This window comes from Electrophorus electricus, chromosome 22 (genome assembly GCF_041902795.1).
Source record: "Electrophorus electricus isolate QZ-2024a chromosome 22, ASM4190279v1, whole genome shotgun sequence".
NCBI classification, from domain to species: domain Eukaryota; kingdom Metazoa; phylum Chordata; class Actinopteri; order Gymnotiformes; family Gymnotidae; genus Electrophorus; species Electrophorus electricus.
The window spans coordinates 1,829,148-1,852,065 of record NC_137518.1 but is presented as its reverse complement, the minus strand read 5'-3'; the positions used below and the strand labels follow the sequence as shown (position 1 = coordinate 1,852,065).

Here is a 22,918-nt window from a genome sequence, read left to right as displayed (position 1 = left end):
CTCAAATTCGGTCAGCATTTAACACTGAGTAACGACAGAAGGAACAGGGAGGTGCTGAGAGGAGTTTGCCGGCGTTTTCCCAGCTTCTACTAAACGAGAAAGCAAAAAGGCTACAGGAAAAAAAGCCAAAACACTTACCCCATTACCCAGGAGACATCAGCAGCCACATTAGAAACACTACCCACAGATTAATCTTCCTCCCAGCATCCCCCAGCCTGGTCTAATACTATGTGGACTTGGCCTTGGTCCAGCTAACACACTGACCTTCATAAGCCTCTCCTTCACTGCTTACTCAGCGCATGCAGAATAGTGCCAGGCAATGATTTCAATGCACACCCAGGTTTAGACCTGCACAGCTAAATACGCTATACATGAACATAATCAGAGCTTTAGTGATTCATTAGTGGGCTTAAATGCCCCATGCACAGTAAGCATCTATTATGTGCCTGAATTTCCTGGAAGGCTGGCCAAATAATCAGCAGCCTGGCTCTCTCTCCACCGCTTTCTACCGGAATATTCCGGTGACCAAAGTGTTCATTACCACTCCTCAGCAACACAGTCACATGTCGCAGTTGCAACATCAGGAGGCCTTAGTACGTTGCGAGGGCTGAGAAATTGCATGTTATGGCTGCGGAACTGTGTTTCAATCGCCTGGGTTCCGTTCGAATGTCGTGGCAGACACACTGAGCAAAAAAGATGGATTATCGCTGATGTGAATGTGCCACGTAGGATTGTATCATTTGATATACTGAATTGTCTGCGCTCCAGACGGAAGTATTACAAATGACAGAAAATGATATAGTACCATGCAGTTTGTCGACATTAAACAAGCACCCTTACAGACTAAGGCTTTTCCAAAAGGTCAAAAAAACCCACACCTGGCTGCGCCACTGGAATCTTGGAGAAGTCCTTGCAAATGGTATAATTGCCCAAAATTGCCTCGCTCAGAATACAATTACCCTGTTCCCTCAGGACCCAAAATCCTGCAGTGAATAAATGAGCCTTTTAAATGCACTGCATTCCTGAATGCATGTTTGCTCTCTACTGATTCCTCAGACGTTAATGTCCATGTGATTCACATTACAATAGATGTAATATTAGTATAAGCACACTTGACTTTGAAAGGCTTTTCTAACCTTCTGGCTATCTGAATCACTGAAGGTCAGCCCAAAGTAGTCCTTCTCCAGCAGGTTGAGGTGTTCACACACTACGTCCATCAGAGCTTGGCCCTTGCAGTGCTTCTGTAGACAAAATCAGACAAGAAAAAATGAGATGCAATTCCAGAAGGAGCTTACTTCCAGAGCAGCACAGTAAGCAAAACATTGGGTAGATGCAGCTCTATCTGTGGGGATAGAGACAGAAAGGCTGAGTATAAACCTCTCTGAGGACACTCACACAACATAGGCACAAGCACAATCCAGACCATTATGTTCTCAATTTTGTATGATATCTAAAGAACAATGTTCACCAGCAAAAATAATACAATTTCCAGTAATCACTACCCAGCACATAGTGTGGATGGCGCATTAATGAGACCGTACTGCCAAAACGGGGTCACTTACATCACCACCTCTGAATGCAGCCACTGTCCATAACGACTAAAAGCCAGGGCTTGCGGAAGCTCTCCATGGTGATCACAGCTTCAGACTCTGCTGTATCTCAACACTGACCTTCTGCTTCCCAGAGGTGCAGAGTGAGGAACAACGTGCTCTGGCCAGTTGGCACTGACACCACACTCACACACACACACACTCACACATTCACACACACACACACACACACACACACACACACACACACACACACACACTCACACACACACACACACACACACACACACACACATTCACACACACACACACACACACACACACACAGACACTCACACACACACACACACACACACACACATTCACACACACACACACACACACACACACACACACACACACACACACACACACACAGACACTCACACACACACACTCACACACACACACACACACACACACACACACACACACACACACACACACACACATTGCCTCAGCTGTTACAGCTCCGGCTCCTGATGCCACTTCTGTAGTGACAGCTAGGCGGCTGTTGTCATGGGAACTGATGAAGGGTGTTGCAGCTCTCTTGCTAGAGAGAAAAGAAGTTCTCCTCCTTTTGCTTCATTAGATGTGAGGACAAAAAAAGCTCATTGATGCTTTGAATCTTTTCACTACATCACACTGGTGACATTGGCAGACTTTGTTGGATGCTGACAATTTTATCACCTTTGCGTAATTGTACCAGAAGTACAATGACCTCATCAGACGAAGCAAGCCACTCCTAGAAGAGCTCATTTGCAGGTTTGTTCTGATCGGGACCACACAAACACTGGCACTTATGGCACACTTACTGAAACCATTTTGTAGTGCATGAAATCTTTTAACCAAGCCTGCGGTGTTGCAAGCACACTTGCAATCAGTCTGCAATTTCAAAACACACATTTTGCAAAAGCAATGCGCACGGTTCACACATTACCCACGCTTCACACATTACACACAATTACTAAAACTCTCCTTTGTATAGTTTGTTAAACACTGAAATTCAAAATGGAACACTAATTGGCCAATTGCCTGCACCCAGTTCTCAAGCGTGAAAACACTTACACCTAATTTCTTCACTGAGACAGTGGAGGGGTGACCACTATAAATAGGCAACAGGTTAGTCCTCTTGGTTTGGACAAAGGAGAAAAATATTCGTCAGCAAGGCAGAGGAAAAGGTTTAAGGATAAATGGAGGACCATCACAGATGAAATCCAGGCCACAGAGCACGTGGCCAACCATGGTTCAATGCGAAAGAGTCTGGGCAACCATAGTAGCTGTTAGCGTCCAGACAAATGACAACATATATGTAACCTAAAGTCTTCACAACACCATGAAGACTTCACACCACCATGTTACTGTATTTACATCACTACATAGTGGACTGTAATACAGCACTGCTGGTAGATCTCTGATAAGGATGTTTAGCATTAACATGTAAACGTAACATTTCATGTCAGGCTGCCTGAAATCTTGCACCCTAACCATGCACATCGGGTTTGTGTACTGGTGGAAGAAGCTGACCTTGGCATCAGTCATAGCCACAACAGAATTCAACTGAAAGAACTGTAAAATCACATTCTGACAGACAACACCACCTTCAGTACTGTAGTATCAGTTTGTCGACATTGTCCTGTGTCCTTCGACAGCATAACGTAAAAATGAAGCAGCCGTACAGGGTGCTGTTTGAAAGGAACATGTGCAGGGAAGCCTTTTCTACACTTTTTAGCCACTGTTGTCATTGGTACTGTGTTCCAGTGCATCGTGCTATACCATACAGACTGCTTTGTGTTTACAGTGTTCTGTAATACACTTTTGTCTTGTCAGAATATCACGGAGCTAGACATCGCAGCAGTACAACATGAGTAGACATATATTGATGAGGCTGGCTTCAACTGAGCTAAAACAAGGCATGAAGGAAGAAACTTTGTAAGGCTTCGCACTATTATCAGTGCTCCAGGATAGCGAGGGAGCAGCATTACTATGTGCGCAACTACAGGGTGAAATGGAGCCTTGCGTCACAATGCCACCATGATACTGCTCACATCTTCACATTTCCTAGCACCCTACACCACGTAAAGATTCGTGATGACCTTGGGAATGGGCCAGGGCAGTCCAGGTTTGTCATTTTCTGGAATAACCCAACTTTCCACCAGGCTGCTCTAGTGGGAAATTGACAAATCATGACGTGCTCTGCATCTCCCAGCATACCGGTCATTCCTAAATCCCATTGAAGATTTATTTTATTATGGAGGTGGGAGGTATATGATCACCAGCCCTACGGACACGTACCCCTTCTCCAGGCAGCGGAGGTCTGTGATGATACAATGGAGGGGGCCATGCCAGGGTGGATACGTCACTGAGACGATACTTCCCCACAGTGGCAGAGAGAACATTGCATGCGATACAGAAAACAGGAGAAGGGGTGCAGCCTTATTTTTACAAGTTCTTTCACTGTCTTTTTTCTTTTTCTCTTCTGTTTCACTTATCTTTTGCATCAATGTTTTGTTTACAGAAAAATACATTCGATTTTCCATTAGCATTTCCATTTTTTTACTGACTAAATCTATGTATATTTGAAATGTTCAGAACCATTTACAGCAGACTTCTGTGCACTGCACACTGAAAATACGAAAGCGAACTCAGTGCTGTGCATTTATCCCATCTGTGTCTAGTTAGTGGTCAGCATGAACTATTCCTTTTTGGTCTGTGTGTAGAGATTTGGTGAAAAAATAACATTTTTAGATGATTTCCTAGTTTTGAACAAGCTGTGTGCTGTTGCAACATGCCTGAAATTTTTCCAATTTGTGCGAGAGGACTGTGTGGGATTTAGTGTAGTGTAGTTTCAGAAATCATGTGGAAGCGTACAGGAAAAAAACCAAAAAAAAACTGTAAGCCAGTAGTAAGACATCACCAAATGAAGCCACCCATTCCTAAAAGAGCCCATTTAAATAAACCAATCATCAACTACTGACCAATATCAGTCCTTTCCTTTCTTGAACATGCTGTTTATAGCCAGTTGTCTCTCTTCCTCATGCAGAACCAACTCCAGGACCCTATTCTGGCTTCAAACTGGCACGCTCTACCAAAACCACCTTACTCACAGTAATGCAGAAATTCAGTGTGGCTAGGCCAGCTGAACGTTCGCATTGGTAGCTCAGTGGCTGAGGTACTTGACTTGTAATCGGAAGGTTACTGATTCAAGCCCCACCACTGCCAAGTTGCTACTGTTGGGCCCCTGAGCAAGCCCCTTAACCCTCAATTGCTCAAGCTGTACTCAGTCATAATTGTAAGTTGCTTTGGATAAAAGCGTCAGCTAAATGCTGTAAATGTAAAACTGCCATTGGTCCTGATTCATCTGCACATGTCTGTTGGTTTTGACATGGTGAGAAACAAGATTCCCTTGTCAGTCCTCTCACCCGTCAGACTTAGGAATCACCAGCTCAATATGGAATAGCCCTACTTAGAGGGGATCCTCTTATTAAGTTTCAAGTTTGGTTTATTTGTCACATACATAGTCATACACAGTATAACTCGCAGTGAAATGGTTGCGAGTGCTCTGTCCAAACTGAGGTAAAAGAAAACAGGGGTGCATAGAGGAATATATATTCTATATATGTACAAAAATAAATTAACAATGTATGTACAATATATGTATATTATGTTTATATACACAATGTTCAACGTATATTGTTGTGTATATATGTATGTACACAATGTACAGAATGTACAGATCCATCTTGTAAAATGACATATTTACAGTTTTTATGTTACATGTTAGGTAACGTAATGGATCCAAATATTCTCCATGTAGAGTCTCCACCGGAGTCCCACAAGGCCTAGTTCTTGGTCCTCTTCTCTTTTCTTTTTACACTCGCACCCTTGGTGATAATTTCCTTACCATTGCTTTGTTGATGCTACCCAAATAATACTGGCTCTTCCACCTTCTGACATGCAGGTTTCTTTCTACATCTCAGCAGATTTGACCAACGTCTCACCGTGGATACCAGTCCACCACCTAAAGATGAATCCATCCAAGACCGAGCTGCTGCACATCCCCAAAGCAACTGGTCCTCACAGAGATCTTGCCATCTGTTTTAAAACTCTGGAACATCTTCTTCAATCTGTCCGTGACTCTCTTTCCATGCATATCTGATTTAAAGACCTTTCTTTTTCATTAACATTTCTTTTCCTTCTTAACTTTAGCTTCAATCAATGTCTTTAGTCTGAACATTGTTATAGTGTGGAAATTGGTGTAATCTGTAATCTGATTGTTGTTGTAGCCTGGACATTACTGTAGTCTAAACACTGGTGTAGTGTAAACATTGGTGTGGTCTGCTTTTTCATTATACTGTTCAACACTGAATTAACAGGCATAATATAATTCAAAGCGGAAATATCCTCATTACTTTGTGGTAAGCAGTGTTGAATAATTATTCATTACCTGCCCATTTGGTGGAATCAACTCTGAATTGCAATACAACAGTAAAACTTTTACTGGATCTACCATACCAAATGTATACCACAGAGAAAAATGTTATTACATCCTATTGTAATAACATTGGAATAACATTTGAATTCATTGCCTTACAGACCAAAATCGTATCATAGCCCCTAATTCATAGATGTTTTTCTCCTGTCCTAACCCCATTTAGTGCAACAGAAAGCAAAAAAACAAAGCAGATTGTGAGAAGCCACTCATTAGCCCTCAATGAGCTCAACTCCCTGAGTGAATGCTGGCGCAAAGTACGACCTCGCTGTACCCAGAGCAGTTATTATCGACTGGGAGTCTTAGGCAGGGCACGGTTTATGCCTAACCCCATCATCAATGGCACAAAAGAGGGCAAGCGAACACAGAGGTGATGGGTGCACAACAGGAGAGGGTGTTGCATGAATAATAGAGTTTACTCTCTTCGTGCCGCGATTAGCAGAGAGGGGAATGTAAAGGAGGTTCGCTGAACCATGGGCAACCTCGTATATTACAGTTACAGGGAGAATAGGACAGTCCCGTGCATCTTAAAATACAACAACTGACTGTGTTGGAATCTGTTTACTCCTACAGCAAGAGCAGAATAAGGCAGTGTGCTTTAGTGCATTACAAAAAACAACCAAAAAAAACACTTAATGGACCATATTTCAAAATACACACACACACATATACATGTTTAAAGAACTGCTTACCCTAACATTTCCGTGGACACACTCCTTAGCTCTTGCCTGAATGTATCTTTTACAGATTGTGCAAAAATAGCTAAAATAGATATCCCATGTAGCAAATGAGGCAAATATAGATTTCTTATCGCTCAGTCATGCACACTCTGAGCAAGATGCATATCATCTAATGGATACGCCGATGCCAAGCCCTGTGTATCTCTGTCCCTCTTTGTCGTAGTGTATAACATTAAACTGCCTGGCTCTAAAGGTATATTAGAGTCTGTATTCCTGTCATTCTTTACTGAACTGTAGACTTCTCCCTGTCTATCCATCCAGACTCACAATATTGTAATAAAACACAACATAGACTACAGGGCAAAGGTTTGGAAACAATCATAACTTTGCAAAATATAAACAGGAAAAAAAAAATGTATGCATAGTAATATGTTTATTACAAAATGAAGGGTTTAAAAATAGCAGATCGTTAATAATATGTTTTGTTGAAATTCATTTCTGAAAATAACTTCCTTTAACTGCTTTTCCGACATGCTTTCCCGACTTCATCCCACAGGAGCTCGACGGGTGAGAAATCCGATGAGTGTCAGAACTACTCAGAGAGAGACGAGTAAGGTGTTCTGCAGAAAACACTGCAGCCCCTCCAGAGTTTTTAAAGTTTGTTTTAGCTCTTATCCTGTTTCCCGTTCTGTGATTATTCCCAGTCCAGACAACCGCTCCTTGCTTTCGCACTTTTGGCCTGTAGTGTTAGAGGCCTTAAAAACCCTGAGCATTACGCAACCAGCTCACTTCCAGAATGCTGAGTTACATATTTCTGTAATTCCTGGGAGAACATTGATGCAGTAACAATACTGCTCAACCATGTGATCTTATGTGTGAATAATTAATTCTAAACAGTGCAGCTGTGTCGCTATGGGTATTAGCTTGCACAGAAGCCTTCAGTAGGAGGATGCTTTGGTTATCTTAAATCAGACCGGACTGGAGCTGCACAATATATCATTTTGAATCCTTAACGCAATATTGGCCTTTGAGAGATTGATACCAAAAGCTGTAATGAGAAAAGCCGAACATTTTTTGCCCTGTGAGCATCCTGACCAATCACAACCATTCCACATGAGGGTTTCCTGGGTGTGCTGATCACAGCATTCACAGGATCCAACAAAATAATTTTAGTCAAAGCAGTACAGGATCTTTGTCTATGTCACAAAGACACTGATTTACTTTTGGGTTTTTCATACACTGCAAATTACAACTGCAATATTTGGGGAAAAGAACCATTTTTTTAATTCTCCGAGGACAGCAAAACTCTGGCCACTGGTCTGGCTGTTATAACACCCCTTATATACACCTCCAACATGAACTCAGGGTTGTCAATAATTTTATAAATACTTATGAAAAAATGATAAAGGAAAACATTTAGAGCGGTAGATGGAGCGTTAATTATAGATTGCGATGTTGATGTTGAGAATAAGCCTGGGCCTTATCTTCTTAGACACTATCCTGAAATATGCATCGGTAAGTTTCAGGATACAGGGTTACTACACCCTACACAGAAGGGCAAAATGTGAAATAACCTCATTTATGACAAGCGTGGACACATTTAGCGATTTCAGGAATCATATAAAGCAAACAGAATTAGTGTGCTGGGTGCATTTATGGCCGGGCGAAGCATCGGCGCTGAGGGTTCTTACCTCAACGTAGGCTTCGTAGTCACTGTTGTCTAGGAGAGTCACTTTGAAGTGGCCGGCCTTGGAACGCTTGGGAGGCTTCTGAGGGGATTTGGGGCTCTTGCCTGGTGTCGTTCGTTCTGAGGTGTCATCTGGATCTTTGCGATCATCTGGGCGTCTGCCGTCTTGGTCCTAAAGATCACAGTCGCAGAGTTACGCTGGATTGAAATTACACTGAAAATGTTGAATTTCCATGTACGGAATAAAACAGCAAACCTGCAGTGGCGTCTTTGTACTATTCCTGGGCATGTTCTATGACGTTTTTCCAGTAATATTTTAGGTTTCTAAATTTGATTAAATTACTAAACATGACTAAACATAGCTCCAAATCACTGAATAGCATAAGGTTAAACCTGGCCCCTGGAGTTCACTGTCCTTTCCAAGTGCCTCCATGAAATGAATACAATGTACGATGTCAATGTGTCATACCTGTTTGACCATTCTGCCTTCAGAAGCAGACTTGGGCATGCTCCCTGCTGCCCCTTTGTGTTGGGGTGGCTCCTCTGCTGCATTCTTCACCGCTGCCTCAGGACCTGTCTCTGTCGTCATGGTAACTTCTCTATGTCCTACAAAAAAAATAAAAAATCAATTTTTACTGCATCACTTTTCCAATTCATTGGCAAAATGTCAAGTGTCATTGTCCATATTCAGCAGTTTCACAGAAGGCTATGAAAACACAGCAAAGGGAGAAAACTTCATGAGCTTTACAACGTTAAAGCCTTTAATGTTTAATCTTCAACATGTCCTTAAATTATGACCCAGTCTCTTTTCTTTTGGTAATAAACAGCTTAAAAAATGTATAACGAAACACAAAAGATAAAAAAATGATGTTTGCTCAAGTGTTTTCACAAGGTCACACACAACACTTTCATTAGCCTACAAAGCAGACTTGGATCTGATACACCTCTACAGACACACTCACAAGCATTCATCCAGGAAGGCATATTCATTCAGATGGAGGCCTTTACGGACATGCCCGTTAATTTACCCCACCCTTCTTCGAGGGCTGTCGGCCTCTTTAATTGAACACCTCAGACCTTCTCGAGTCAGTCCTATCCGATCGCGAGCTGACGTCTGGGCTCTGGGCTCTCGGTGCCCTCTGTCACACAGACTGCATCAGTGCAATGCAGCCAAGGCCAGTGGAGACAGGAAACGGGACCCACTTCGGCATCAATCAGTAGGAAAGAGCTCACCAGCTCAGGTCAAGTCAGGCAGATCTTTATTGTCATAACAGTCATATACAATGTGCAGTATAAATTGAGGTGAATTAACATTTCCCCTGGGCCCCATTGTAGAAGGTGCATGCATACTTGTATGACATACTTGGTTCTGACAGGACATAAAGAATGCAATGGGAATAAAACTCATGGCAGGGGGCGTTCAGTTGAACAGTGGCGTGAGTACACAGCAGTGGGCAATAGGACATAAGTACTCCAATCACACACACAAAAAAAATTACCTGACAAAAGAACTTTACAGGAAATGCAACACAGATGAGCTGGAGAGAAAGCTTGATAGTTCTGTCCAGCAGTGGGGTGCGGCAGGGGCTCATTTTTTGTCTCAGTAAAGACTAACGCGATGCGTTTTTCACATTTATGTCACACTGACAAGAATAAATTTGATTCCATAGGGACAAAGCAGACTAACACCTGTGACCTGGGGCAGGTCTAATTTTTCACAAGTTGCACTGTCCACTATGGTGCTAAATCAATTTTTCATCCATTTCTAAGGCGCTAAAATTACACGACTGTAAACCCGCCATCGTGTAGCCACTTGGTCTGCAGTAATAGCCGATTCATGTATGCGTCTTCAGAGGCATATCTTAGGTTTTCACCTGCTGTGAGCTATCAACTATGTCTGCTCTTTTAAAGTTATTAGAATTTTATTGTTTTTCATGTCCAACAGTTTGGTAAAACCACATTTACATAAAACAATACACTTATGGGCATTTTAGTCTGGAGATGCAAAAAAATGGATTAAGGGAGTATTTCTGAACAAAGTAATGATTACAAGTACTGATTAAAAAATGTAGATCATTCCATTTTCCTGATTAAAAAAACTTTCTAAAAACCTGCTTTATATTCACATAAATTAACTAAAAACCACAATGTTCAAATGAACCAGCTCAGAAAATACTGTCAGCAAGCAAATGCTCTATACACGCCAACTAGGTTCACCTGGCCATTCAAGCACTGCAATTTCCCCAGACTTTCCCAGGCTTTGTTATAACACAGACATGCATGTTATGCTCTACCCACTCTCGGTCTGATTTTAATTGGGCCTCCCTGTCTGGAGATCCTGAATGGCTTCGGATGAATTGCCCAACTAAGGAGTCCTTCGGTCACCCACAGAAAGAGGGGGACAGACATTTGGAGCCATTTGTTTCCTGCCACAGTCCATTACTTCAGCCTTGTCCTCCAAATAAAGAGTCAAAGTGTCAGGCGTGTCTGGTCTCTCGTCAGCTCCCTAACACGCGTCTCCTGGTGCTGAGAGCCCCAGGCTCTGGAACATTCTGACTATGGCACTCAACGGTCTAAACCAACCGGTAGTCAAAATGTTTCATAATTCACAAATACTTATGTATGAAACCATGAAACATATTTGCGGAAAATGACGTATTTCCGAAGGTCAACACAAATGGCAAAACCTGTAAGCTAGGGAACGCGATACGCTTTCAAACTGGATGCGTAGGTATTAAAAAGTTGGGCTGAAATCTGCTTGATGTTTCTACACAAGATGTTAACGTCGAGGGAAGCTGTTACAGATTTGGATAGGGCCCAGGTTTTGGTGGTCATTTTTCTGCTGCGTGTGAATGCAATTTGGTTTGTGTTCTTGTCAAGAGTTGCTCTTCCAGCCCTTTTTAACGCTCACAGAACAGGAAAGAGCGCGATGGGGAGAGAGGAAGAGAAGGAGGGCTTGCCTGAGATTCAGTTTCCATGGAAACAGATGCGAACAGTTTTTATTTCCTTGGTTGTGTTTGACGGGGCTGTCTGGGGGAGCCGGGGACGGGGGGGGGATATCAGAAGCAAGACGGGGAGAAACAACAGAGGGAAGGGATGAAATGGCAGCAAGTCCACACCAGGGGGCGCTCACATCTGCACGGGGACACCATGGGTCCGCCATGCCCGGACACGGTCGTCTACCATGGGAGTGCCCAGTTCACTACTCGAAGCCCCCTGTAGTTCCAGCATAAACACGCAAATATTCAGCCCTGTCTGTTTCTACATCTGAACAATGCAAGTGTACCAAATCAATTGTGGCTCATGCTCTGTGCAGATTAAGCACATTAAGACTAAGGGGGTAAGGATAAGGTAATCACAAGTTACACTGTGCAAAAGTAGGACAGCATGCGCGCTCTCTCTCTCTCTCTCTCTCTCTCTCTCTCTCTTCTGGTATGTAGGAAACAGCACAAATGGAGTGCTCTCAGATCCCATGCCTCTCTGTTGAAACTAGAAACCAGCGGGTGGCATGAGGATGGCATGTTCTGCGAAAGATCACCCAGCAGAACATGCCGGGGGGGCCTGTGGTTCGGCAGGAACGTAAGGGGCAGCAGACAGACACAGAGAGAGTGAGAGAATGTGATGGGAAGATGTGAGCTCCACTCAGAGTCACTACCTACTCTCACAGTGCAGACGAGGATCAGCCCGATAGTTCACCACATTCCCCTGGTCCAGGATCAGCCTGATAGTTTGCCGCAGTCCCCTGGTCCTGGATCAGACTGACAGATCGCTGCGTTGCCCTGGTCCAGGATCAGCCCTAGCGCCCATTCCATTAGCACCTGCGCCCTTCTCTTCTTTCCTTAGCACCGTCTACACCACGACAACATCCATGTTGCATTAACACCTACAGTGTTTATATAAGTCCATCTGGACATGAATAAACAGTGAGATTTAATTTAAGGCTATAAGCGTTGAGTCAATACTGGAGCTTTTGCTGTGTTTGGCCTGTGAAGCGGAACACGGGGACGCTTCACACTCTGAATCATGACAGCGAGGTGGGGGGGTGGGGGGGATTAACGGGCCATCATCTCATCCCAAGATTTAGACCGCATCTTCTATTGAGAAGGTTCTGAAAGCAAGAAGCAACGCATGACAGCAGTATAAACAACGCTAACTATGGCAACTCCATAACTCCAGAAGAGTCCAGCAGAGTTCACGCACATGCACACTGCTTCACACAGCAGTGAGCCAGCGGCCTGCATGCCTTAGCCAGCTCTGATTCACACAGCCTCGCCGTGCTCACGGCACCCTCCCTACCGAGAGGTCTGCAGCACCAACAATCCGACTGTCTCTTCGCCACTTTGGTTTTCAGCACAAACGCATTAGGCATTAAACAAAACAAAGCTGTTTTGTTCCACTCTGCAGGAGGAGTGACTGTGAAAAGCAGCAGTTAAATGTCCACGATGCCAACAGTTAAGCCCCCCCCCTCCCCCCCCAAACCCCCCGGACACGCAAATCTCTCTGCTGGGCAGAGATGAGCTAGAGGAACACGGCCCATTCTGACTAACCGCAAACATGACCTGATGTGAAAAAAGCTAGGCCACGCTAACCAATCCCAATATCAGACAGAATAACTGCAGAATATCTGCTCATAGCAGCAGGATTTGCCAGCCACTGCTTCATGGTTGCTTTCCTTAAACCAACTGAAGGATAAACAGACCTTCATGTGACCTTAAGAATTTTATTTGATTTTCATTGTCTGGAATAACCGTTGCTCCAAGCATCCCCTTGAGCGCTTTGGTCTTGAAAACAGCTTCGGTGTCTGTTATCATCAGTAGCATGAGTCCGAGCCCATTTTTAATGCCTCATTTGCTCACTTTGTTCCAGTGTGTGCACCATGCAATAGTGCACATCATCCCATGGGCAAGGTTTTTTAACTGCCGCCTTAAAATGTACCGAGAGGGATACAAGAAAAACATTCAAAGAACCATTTTCGACATCAGTGCTGCATGCTGCGACTAGGTGACGCAGCTGGATAATGCAGACGCGCCAGCCTCTCAGGATTACTGGATTTTGTAGGCAGCACATCTATAATTTGCGCTGGCTGAGGCTTTTAAAACACGTGTAATGAGACTTCTAGCTCAGAAATGCCGGGAGAGAGCTCTCATTGTCAACTGTATAATCTACACTCGGCAGGTTTCTGTCGTCTAAATAGTGTCAACACTCCAGTTGGATTGCGTGAGCTAGAGGAACAGGGTGATGTCATAACCCTGCGGAAGACGCCGGCAAGGGAGAAGTGTGTCACCTGTCCAGTAATGGTTAGGAGATCTAAACCATACTGTGCGTAGTGTGTGAGCGCTAACTGAAGTACCATGACATATTGGACAGTTGCTCAGTGCTTTAACGCCTCTGATCTGGGTGGGAACGACCAGAGCAGTTTTCAAACTGGAGGAAATATAAGTCGTAAGTAACTCAGAGAAAACTAAATCAACTTCATGTTTAATGTGTTGTAGCCACACCAAAAAAAAAACAAAAAAAATCCACACACCAAATAAACTATATGTGACATGGTGGTATTCATGAAAAAGGTACATTTTGCTTATTTTTAGATGCCATGGATATGAACTTTGCTACACCATAGAGTCACCGGGAAAAGCCACAGAGCATTAAGCTTACAAGTCCCTACTTACAATCCAAATACACGTGCTGAGACAATGCGATCTTTGTTGGTGCCACAGTCCTGCTTGTTAAAACTGCAGATTGTTTTACAGTAAGTAAAAAAGCCTCTCTCCCAAAGAGAAACCCACTGGGAATACGAGGAGCACAGCCGCAGCACGCTGAATTACAGATGGTAAACACGCACATTTCGGGGCTCCTGAGGGAACACGCTTGTCTTGGTGTGGCTGAAGCAGAAAGCCCTGTGGCATTAAGAGGGAGAGAATGAATGCCCTCCTCGGGTGACCCTTGGCCACCGCGTCAGCGCAGTAATGAATCACTAGTCGAGAGAGAAGCACTGGCGTTTCCGTAGCAGACGGCACAAGAAGGAGTTATGGCAGAGTTCAGCGGTTACTCTAGGGTTCGCCGATCTGCTTCATGGTGTCTGGAGACTCAACCAGCTTACCATCGCAATTCTACCCTCAAAGGACTTTGCTCTTGGCAGTAAAGCACTGGATAAGGTTTGTGTGTGGCTTGAGTACTGCGATTCTTCTTTCCTGATTACCCTGCCAAACAATTGCTTCACATCACAGTAACTGGAGTCCTAGAAATGGTAAGTTTTACTTTCTGCACGGCGCAGACTCTCACGGACAGCAGAGCACAAGGAAGAAACGCTTACAAAAGACGACCGATATGACGACGGCACTTTTCTCAGGAAAACAGCGTCACACACCAGACACACCACACCACATGGACCCTTTAGTGTTGCAGTCACTGTAAAACACTTTGATTCAATACAGTCAGAAAACCTAGTAATGGATTTGCTGGAATTCCAATCTACATATGCATCAACGGGACAGTGGTAGCTCAGTGGTTAATGTACTTCATTAGTAATGAGAAGATTGCCAGTTCAAGCCCCACTAGTCTCAAGTTGCCACTGTTGGGCACCTAAGCAAGACTCTTAATCCTTAATTGCTTTGGCTAAATGTGTATCTAGTTTAACTGAAGCTCTTTCGCATTCAGCTGTACTTTAACACACTCCTGCAGTGTTACTGTGGCTTAACTAGTAGAGCAGGTACAACGTACTAGAAACACTGAGGTTATGGCCTTGAGTCCCAGGGAGAATATGTAATGGTATACTAATAAATATGTTAGTTGCCCTGAATAACAGCATCTGTCAAATGCTGTGAAGCCTTCAGGTTTTCAGTTCTTATTAACAAAGAAAACAGTGTTTGAGATATTCACTTCACAACCAAATTAAATCATACTTGGCACTTGTCAGCTTCATTACAGTGGAAAATTTCAGAGATAGTGAAACTGTAATTAGTTTCTGAGAGCCAATCCTCCAGACCAAGAGTTTTATCAATCCTGCCTTCTAAAATTTCATCCAAAATTAAACTGTCATGCTCATATTAAAATCCCCCAGTTCTTTTATGCAATAATCTATTTCCTCCGATGTTTTTCAGGCCATGTTAACCTTTTGAAACAGGAGCTAAAATTCAGTATCTGACCTTCATAAATGTCAATATCTGATTCATAATTTGCACAACCTCTCATGTAATTCTCAGATATCCAAAATGTGCTCTTATATATAAGGAGAGGTTTACTTTTTCATTGGTTACTGACTATTCCAATCATTTGAAATAATTTCTCATTTCTAAACTTGTTAGAATCTACAAATGACAATACTGCTATATTGACCACATACCCAGACTCCTCCAAAATACTATGATTAAACTTAGAAATTTGCATAAAAGCCCAGTACTTCTGGTGAAATGTGCAGTCATACACACATACACACACACACACCCCTCACATAAACGAGTGCACACACACACACACACACACACACCTCACATTAACACACACACACACTTATACACACACACACGTTTACACACACACACACACACCTCACATTAACACACACACACACACACACACACACACACAACAAACACACACACATACAAATGCAAGCCCAGAACCAATTGAGGTCCCTACTGGCCATGGTTCTGGCTTTGCGCTGGCTCAGAGTTGTTTGTGTATATATAGGTGTGGTGGGTGGGTGTTTATGTGTATACAGGAACAATCTGGGTTCTTCTGCCAGACTAACAACAACAAGCCCATGTTATGATTATATTTTTCACTTCAATCATAATGAAAAACCTTAAGTAACTTCAACCAGTTTCTTTTGTGTGCTCAACATTCCATATCATTAGCAGACACCTGGGTCTCTGCTCTCCAAGATGTACACACATCTCAAAATGAGAATCGACAGCATCAATAAGCTGCTTTTGCTTTTCAATCGAATACGTTTTGAAAGAAAGACACTATATACACTACAGTGCAAATGTCTTAGGCCAAAATGCGATGGTGTATTGACCATATATAATAATTTATCAGTGTCCTTATTACAACACAAACAGAAAATACAGGAAATACAGGAAATTCATGCACAATTTTAAAAAATACTGCTTTCAGAGCAAAATGGCTTATACAGGCAAAAGTTAGTAGTTAGTGTGGCCTCCCTTGGCACTAAGCACAGCTCTTTTGGGGAGACTGTCCTGAAGTTTTCTGAAGTAATCTTATATTATTACATATTATACCAGGCTTCTTTCAGCATTCCCAGAGTTCTTCTTTAGCTTTAGGCTGAGTGTAAGGGGAGGTCACACTAACTACTTGCAACTGTAACATAGAAAATGTTTTTGCCTGGTTTTTTTTTTCTGGTTTTTAATGCTGCATAAAACTTTCCTGCATGTTTTGGTTTGATTCTAGTAAAGAGATGGCGAAATCATTAGAAACCATTGCAGAAATAATAAATCTTATCAGGGGGGAGTACATATAGAAAAAACTGGCATGCACAATTGGTTTGCAATGTGCAACAGCAAATGACATTCCCTGGGCAAGATGTGAACTTTTCACAGAGTTTCTATGGCGTGGGAACGGACTCTCTTCTGTCTGCATGCTAAATACTGCATCAGCCTGGGGGGGGAAGAACACCAGCAGCTGCTCCCAGAGGACACAGGAGGGCATGTGGTGGTGGGGAAATGGGTGTTCAATAAAAACAGTGCCAACAAGAAACTGTCTACACCGCACTAACCACGGCAGCGCAGGACAGAGTTACCCGCCGGCTCCAGCACTGAAGACCACCAAAATAAACCGATTCACGGAACGGGAAATGGCAAAGAGCCAGTGAAGCAGACCGCAGAGCTGCAGGGACAGTGATCCGTCAGGAGGGGGTCTCCAGTGGCTCTGGAGTGTGCCTGGAATGGGCACCTTGGGGTCCTTTTAACAGTTACTGAGTACCACAGGGCAGAATGCTTTGATACTTTTGTTATATAGTATATCACACTTCCTTTAGGGGGTGGGGCGGGTACCGAGTGCCATAGAACAGAATGCCGTTCTACCTTTGCTGTGTAAAGTATATCGGTCTCAGTAAAGGGAGCTGGGCCTGCCGACCACAGGTATACGGATCTGTAACGAAGGGAGGTGGCACCAGAATCAAAGACGCTGTTTTGGTTTTCGGACTGGGCCACAAACAGAAGTCTTACGGAACTGGCCGGAATGCAGAGGAGTGAAATTTCCACATATCTGTAAACCACGATTCCATACGCAAACAAACACAACCTCGGTGAGCAAAAATAATTCTCTACCTTTCATGACTGGACTGATGAGAGTTGCGTTTTGAATGGGGTTTGTTTTTGGGTTTTTTTAGATGGATAGAATATTTCCAGGCATGTCTAATCACACCCACTCCTGTTCCCCCACACACTGCATGCAGCACAGCTGGGCGCTGGAAACAATACCTCAGTGATGCATTCTGGGAAGTGCGGAACTATACATGCTATTTCTGAATCAAACAGACAATGCATATTATGAAAAATGAATTTTTAACCCTAGTGAAATATCTGCAGTCCACTCATTTTAGTGTTCCAAGACTGGTAATATAGCTGGACCTACCAAGGTCATCTATCAGATAGCCAGTAATAAAGGGTTATAAAGGGTTATGACTATATAACTGTGTTCCAGAGGCTAGATAAAGAGATCTCTGTAGATGTTGCACCACACAATAACAAGTCCTTCTATGCAGATGGCATTGGGCCACAATTACCATCATACCAAGCTACTAAATCATGGAGAATCTGCCTGGCAGTTGCCAGCGCTGGAAAGTAAAACCAGTCATAGGCCATATTTGGTCCAACACGCAACCACACAGGAGTAGAATTGCCTGTTTATGTCATGTGATTAATTACACAGCCAAAAGGTGTCCCTGACTTGCTCCAAGCCTTGAGTCATTTTTGTATAGTCACAAGCACACACACACACACACACACACACACACACACACACACACACACACACACACAAACAAAACAACAAAAGAGAGGGGGACAGTTCCACTCTAAAGGGAAGATATAGGAACTGATACCTGGTAAAATATCCAGACCTAATCCGATCAAAGGTAATATATTGCTAATATGATCAAAGGTAATATATTGTTAATCTGTTCAAAGGTAATATATTGCTTACACCTTGTAGTGTACATGTCTGCGAGAAACAAAAGAGTCACTGGACTATAGCCCGGTAGCTGCTGCTTACAGTGACACTGTCTTATGTTTCTCATGGTGCAGTTTTACCCAGCAAAGTTATTTGTTAACATTGATCCTTCTTTCACACAGTCATTTTTGTGCCGTAGTCACTGGATCCTTTTTAAAAAATGTAAAAAACGGTGGCGTATTTAGCAAATCACTGCAGTCCACAGGACCAGGAGAGACATCTGTGTTGCAATCTGTTACTGAGACCAAGTAGCGATGGCACAAGGTCAACCTGCTTCCACTGGGGGAGATGGGAATAACAGCGCCACAAAACTTAACCTCCAATGCCAGACCTTCATTTTAATAGTACTGAAGGACAGATGGAAAAAAAACAAAAAGAAAACAAACTGGCAAGTGGGTCAGTCATTTTATTTATTTTTACACGGACAGTGTATCAGTGTGAGGGCAAATAAGCCCTTTAAGAGAAAACTGCTGGGAGGTTTTACCTGTCTCCACACCAAATGCTCCAACCAGGTTATTTAAGGCTGAGAAACAGAGCGACAGGGGCTGCATACAGTATTTCACAGTTGGCCCAGGCATGTGCTTACTTACTGGGTGTGACTAGACCGAAGTGCTGAAGCATTCCTGCAGTGGAGCCGGGAGCTGCCAGGAGAACCTTCCCGCCATTCTCGGCCACTGTCTAGCTACGACGGCTTTGCCTTTGCGTTAGTGTTGAAAATAAAAGACTCGCTCTGCATCGATAAAAAAATAGGCTTGGTGAAAGCGTAGAACGTCATTGGCAGGGGGGATTTTAAGGACACGGATCTATGCGCACAAGGCGGCGTTTTGTGGAAGAGACGCGGACCGACAACAGATCTGCGTCTTAACGACTTAAATGTGACATTTAAGAATGCATGCGAGAGAGAGAGAGAGAGAGAGAGAGAGCGAGAGAGAGAGAGCTGATCCTAGATCAGAACGCCGGCTCTGAGGGTGCCCTGCTTTGAGATGGCAGATGAAAGTAACATCCACAGACGGCTGTTCCCGTCTGACAGCAGACAACGCAAGTGAGCCGGCACGCCCAGCTAAGATTCGCCAGCGGGTGCGGGTGTGGTGCGGGGGTGCGGGAGCGGCTCCGGGGATTCCAGGAGCTCGGTGTCTTCCTGGTGCCTTTGGCGCAGGCATGTGTTCCGCCGTCTGAATGCCAGGTCTGATCCCTGACTGCTGCGGCATTCCGCTCCGCTCAGCCTGTCCATGCGTCGGAAATGCAGCATGGTTTATATATAGTATTCACTGACAGCTGGGTGTGAAGTGCTCGTGGAGAATCGTGTTAACCGATTAGATTTTTATTCATTGTTGCCCCTCATCAGCTGTCACGCATGCTGATTTAATGAAGACGGAGGCATCGGTGAGTGACATCTCATTTACCACCAGGTAAAAATCACACTAATGGAAATCAGGCACAGTATCTCGTGCCGATCTCATTGCCTCATGCTCATCTCTTTATCTTCAAATTTACACCAATATACTGATCTATTGTAAATATTCTAAAATCTACTACTTAAAAAAAAGTTTCTTCACTTGTCGGTTCAAAACCCTTACAGAAGAGTAGCATGCCGGCTTGAGTTTCTCTGTTGTGTATGGGCTGCCTGCTTGAAGCAGGACTTTTTGGCTCAGTGCTGCCTGGCCAGAAGGGACTGCCATCCCACGTCCAGCGCCCTGTCAGGACCCACAGCGGCCACCGGCTAACCTTTCACGTTGTTTGCTCACGTGGCCAAGACTGTCCTGAGTCTTGTGTGCCTGTAAAGCAGCAGATCACGAGCTCTGTAAACAAAAAAATCACACACACACACACTTAGTGTGTGTTCAATAGTCCTCTCCCTATCACACATGTACGTGCTAAAAATATCATTGACAGACATAGCTATAATCGCTGGAGAGCAGAACAAGCAGAGAGCACACGTTCTAAGGCCAAAAATATCCGTCACATTCATATGCCTCCAGAGACGTCCATCTTACTGAACTATCGGTGGTCATTTCATTCTTTTGTCCTGGACTGACAGAAACTAGCAGTAAGATTGCTGTCAATGCACAGCCGCACACTAGAGTTCCTGCACACAAACACACACCTCTGCTGCAGAACATGGCGGTATACATCTCTGATCTACCTGCTAGTGCCACAGCATCTTGTGTGTGTGTGTGTGTCTGTGTGTGTGTGGGTGTGTGTGTGTGTGGGTGTGTGTGTGTGGGTGTGTGTGTGTGTGGGTGTGTGTGTGTGTGTGAGTGTGTGTGTGTGTGTGTGTGTGTGTGTGTGTGGGTCTGGGTGTGGGTGTGGGTGTGTGTGTGTGTGGGTGTGTGTGTGTGTGTGTGGGTGTGTGTGAGTGTGTGTGTGTGTGTGTGTGAGTGTGTGTGTGTGTGTGTGGGTGGGTGTGTGTGTGGGTCTGGGTGTGTGTGTGGGTGGGTGTGTGTGTGGGTGTGTGTGTGTGTGTGTGTGTGTGTGAGTGTGTGTGTGTGTGTGTGTGTGTGTGTGTGTGTGTGTGTGTGAGTGTGTGTGTGTGTGTGGGTGTGTGTGTGTGTGTGGGTGTGTGTCTGTGTGTGTGGGGGGGGGGGGTGTGTGTACGGGTTCGCTCACCTCTGTGCCTTTTCTAAGCATATTCTGTGCCACCTGATAAGCATTCCTGGGCAGACAACAAAACATTTGCGCTCTGTGTCACGACCAGCTTGTGTCCAAACAGTGGCTCAATAAAAGAGCCAATGAACGACCGGCTTCTCTTTAAGCCATGTCCTAGTAAAAGACCTAATTAACATGGCCACCAGATCAGACCGATAACTAAGCCTATGGCAAACTTTGAGAAAATCTTGACAAACAAGCACTGTCCAATCACTGCGTGGTGGAAGAAGTGCATTCACTCTTGGTAAAGATCAGATATCAGCCACGTATGTCTCCCACCAGTGACGGTGCGGTCTTTAGCAGGGCAGGTTGACCATAAAAAACTGACTTCTATCTGAACTACACACTCAACCTGTTGCTTTCGTGCCCTGACCGCACCGTACATCAGCGACCTCATCCATCCTCTACACAGGAAGCTGCTGGAACCAAGCGGTGTGAATCAATCGGAGGCAGCCAGGAGGGCACGGAGCTGCCTTCTCGGTATGCTGCGACCGCGTGCGTGGTAATCGGAACCTTTAGTAAAACGCTGCCGTTTAGAAAAGCATTCTGAATGATGGATGAAGGCAGAGCATTAGCAGAGGACAGGAAGGGTAAGTCGAATGGACTGTGTTAACCAGAAGCCCCCCGAGCAATCCGAGTCGTGATTATGCACGGCGATACGTTCGCCTGGTAGTAGTTGTCTTCCTCACCTCCAAAGGTCAAGCGCATCAGCAAAATAAAGTGTACGGAGTGCCAGACAATTGTGATTACAAAGATTTATTGCCGACCTTTTTTGGCAATCTGATCTTTGAGAAAGCCCTCAGCTGCTGGCTGCATATGAATATACTTTTAAAGCTTCTGGCAGGTTAATCTTCAGTCACGTAGAGCGAATTAATCCAGTGGTTAATGGGAAATCAAATTAAATATTAATGACAGGATATCTAATTGGTAAGTTTGAAAAAGAAACCTCCAGGTCACAATTTGGAGCTGAGATATAAAGTAAAAAGGTCTCTTGTTCTAATCAATGCTTAGTTTCTCGACTGAGTCCTGCCACAGGTCCGGTTTTTATGAGGAGAAATGCGGACCACCGGTAGCGTTTCATCCCTGTGCGTTTCAGTTCATCGTGAATCACTCTTTGTCTCTCTCATCAAAGTTCACACCATCCAGCCTGCAGGAGGCCAAAGAACTCCACCGAGGGCGCAACAGCTCACATCAGCATATAAAATAAAAGCCTACAGGACAGACAGCCACGAGGCTACATTTCTCCAGGGACAAAATCCATTGCCTTCTTCCCTAAAAAGCACATCTGAGAGAACTTTCTAGAATCTGTGCCAGTGTTACATGGTGCGTCACATTATAGTTCATTAGAATTCGTATGTGTTCTTATATAGAATATATTCATTAGGCTTTGTTTTATAGAATACATAAACTATGTTTTATATTCTCCATTCATTTTCCCGATGGCTACTGTCAACCATGTATGCTTGTTGATGTGGAGTCTGTGTAGCTATTGTTTTACTCAAGCATTGGTATGTTCTGCTAAACCAGCAGTGGATAAAAGAGAAGGGGTGATAAGAAGGTGTGTCGTCGCTGGACTCTGAAAGCAATTAGACACTGATTTAATGCGTCACACAAAGTCACGCAGAAGTGA

General features: G+C 44.0%; 1 protein-coding gene across 8 annotated transcripts in view; it reads right to left on the bottom strand.

Moving 5' to 3' along the window:
• The window catches only part of LOC113586340 (band 4.1-like protein 1), a 60,251-nt gene that overhangs the window by 22,570 nt on the left and 14,763 nt on the right, over nt 1-22,918 (bottom strand). For all 8 annotated transcript variants that reach the window (XM_035520223.2, XM_081705185.1, XM_081705181.1 and 5 more), the window contains exons 2-4: nt 8,918-9,054; nt 8,453-8,620; nt 1,137-1,241 (exon numbers count right to left, since the gene is read on the bottom strand). In XM_035520223.2, the coding sequence (XP_035376116.2) occupies nt 1,137-1,241; nt 8,453-8,620; nt 8,918-9,037 (393 nt within the window). In that variant the 5' untranslated portion in view covers nt 9,038-9,054. The remainder of the gene's footprint in view (nt 1-1,136; nt 1,242-8,452; nt 8,621-8,917; nt 9,055-22,918) is intronic.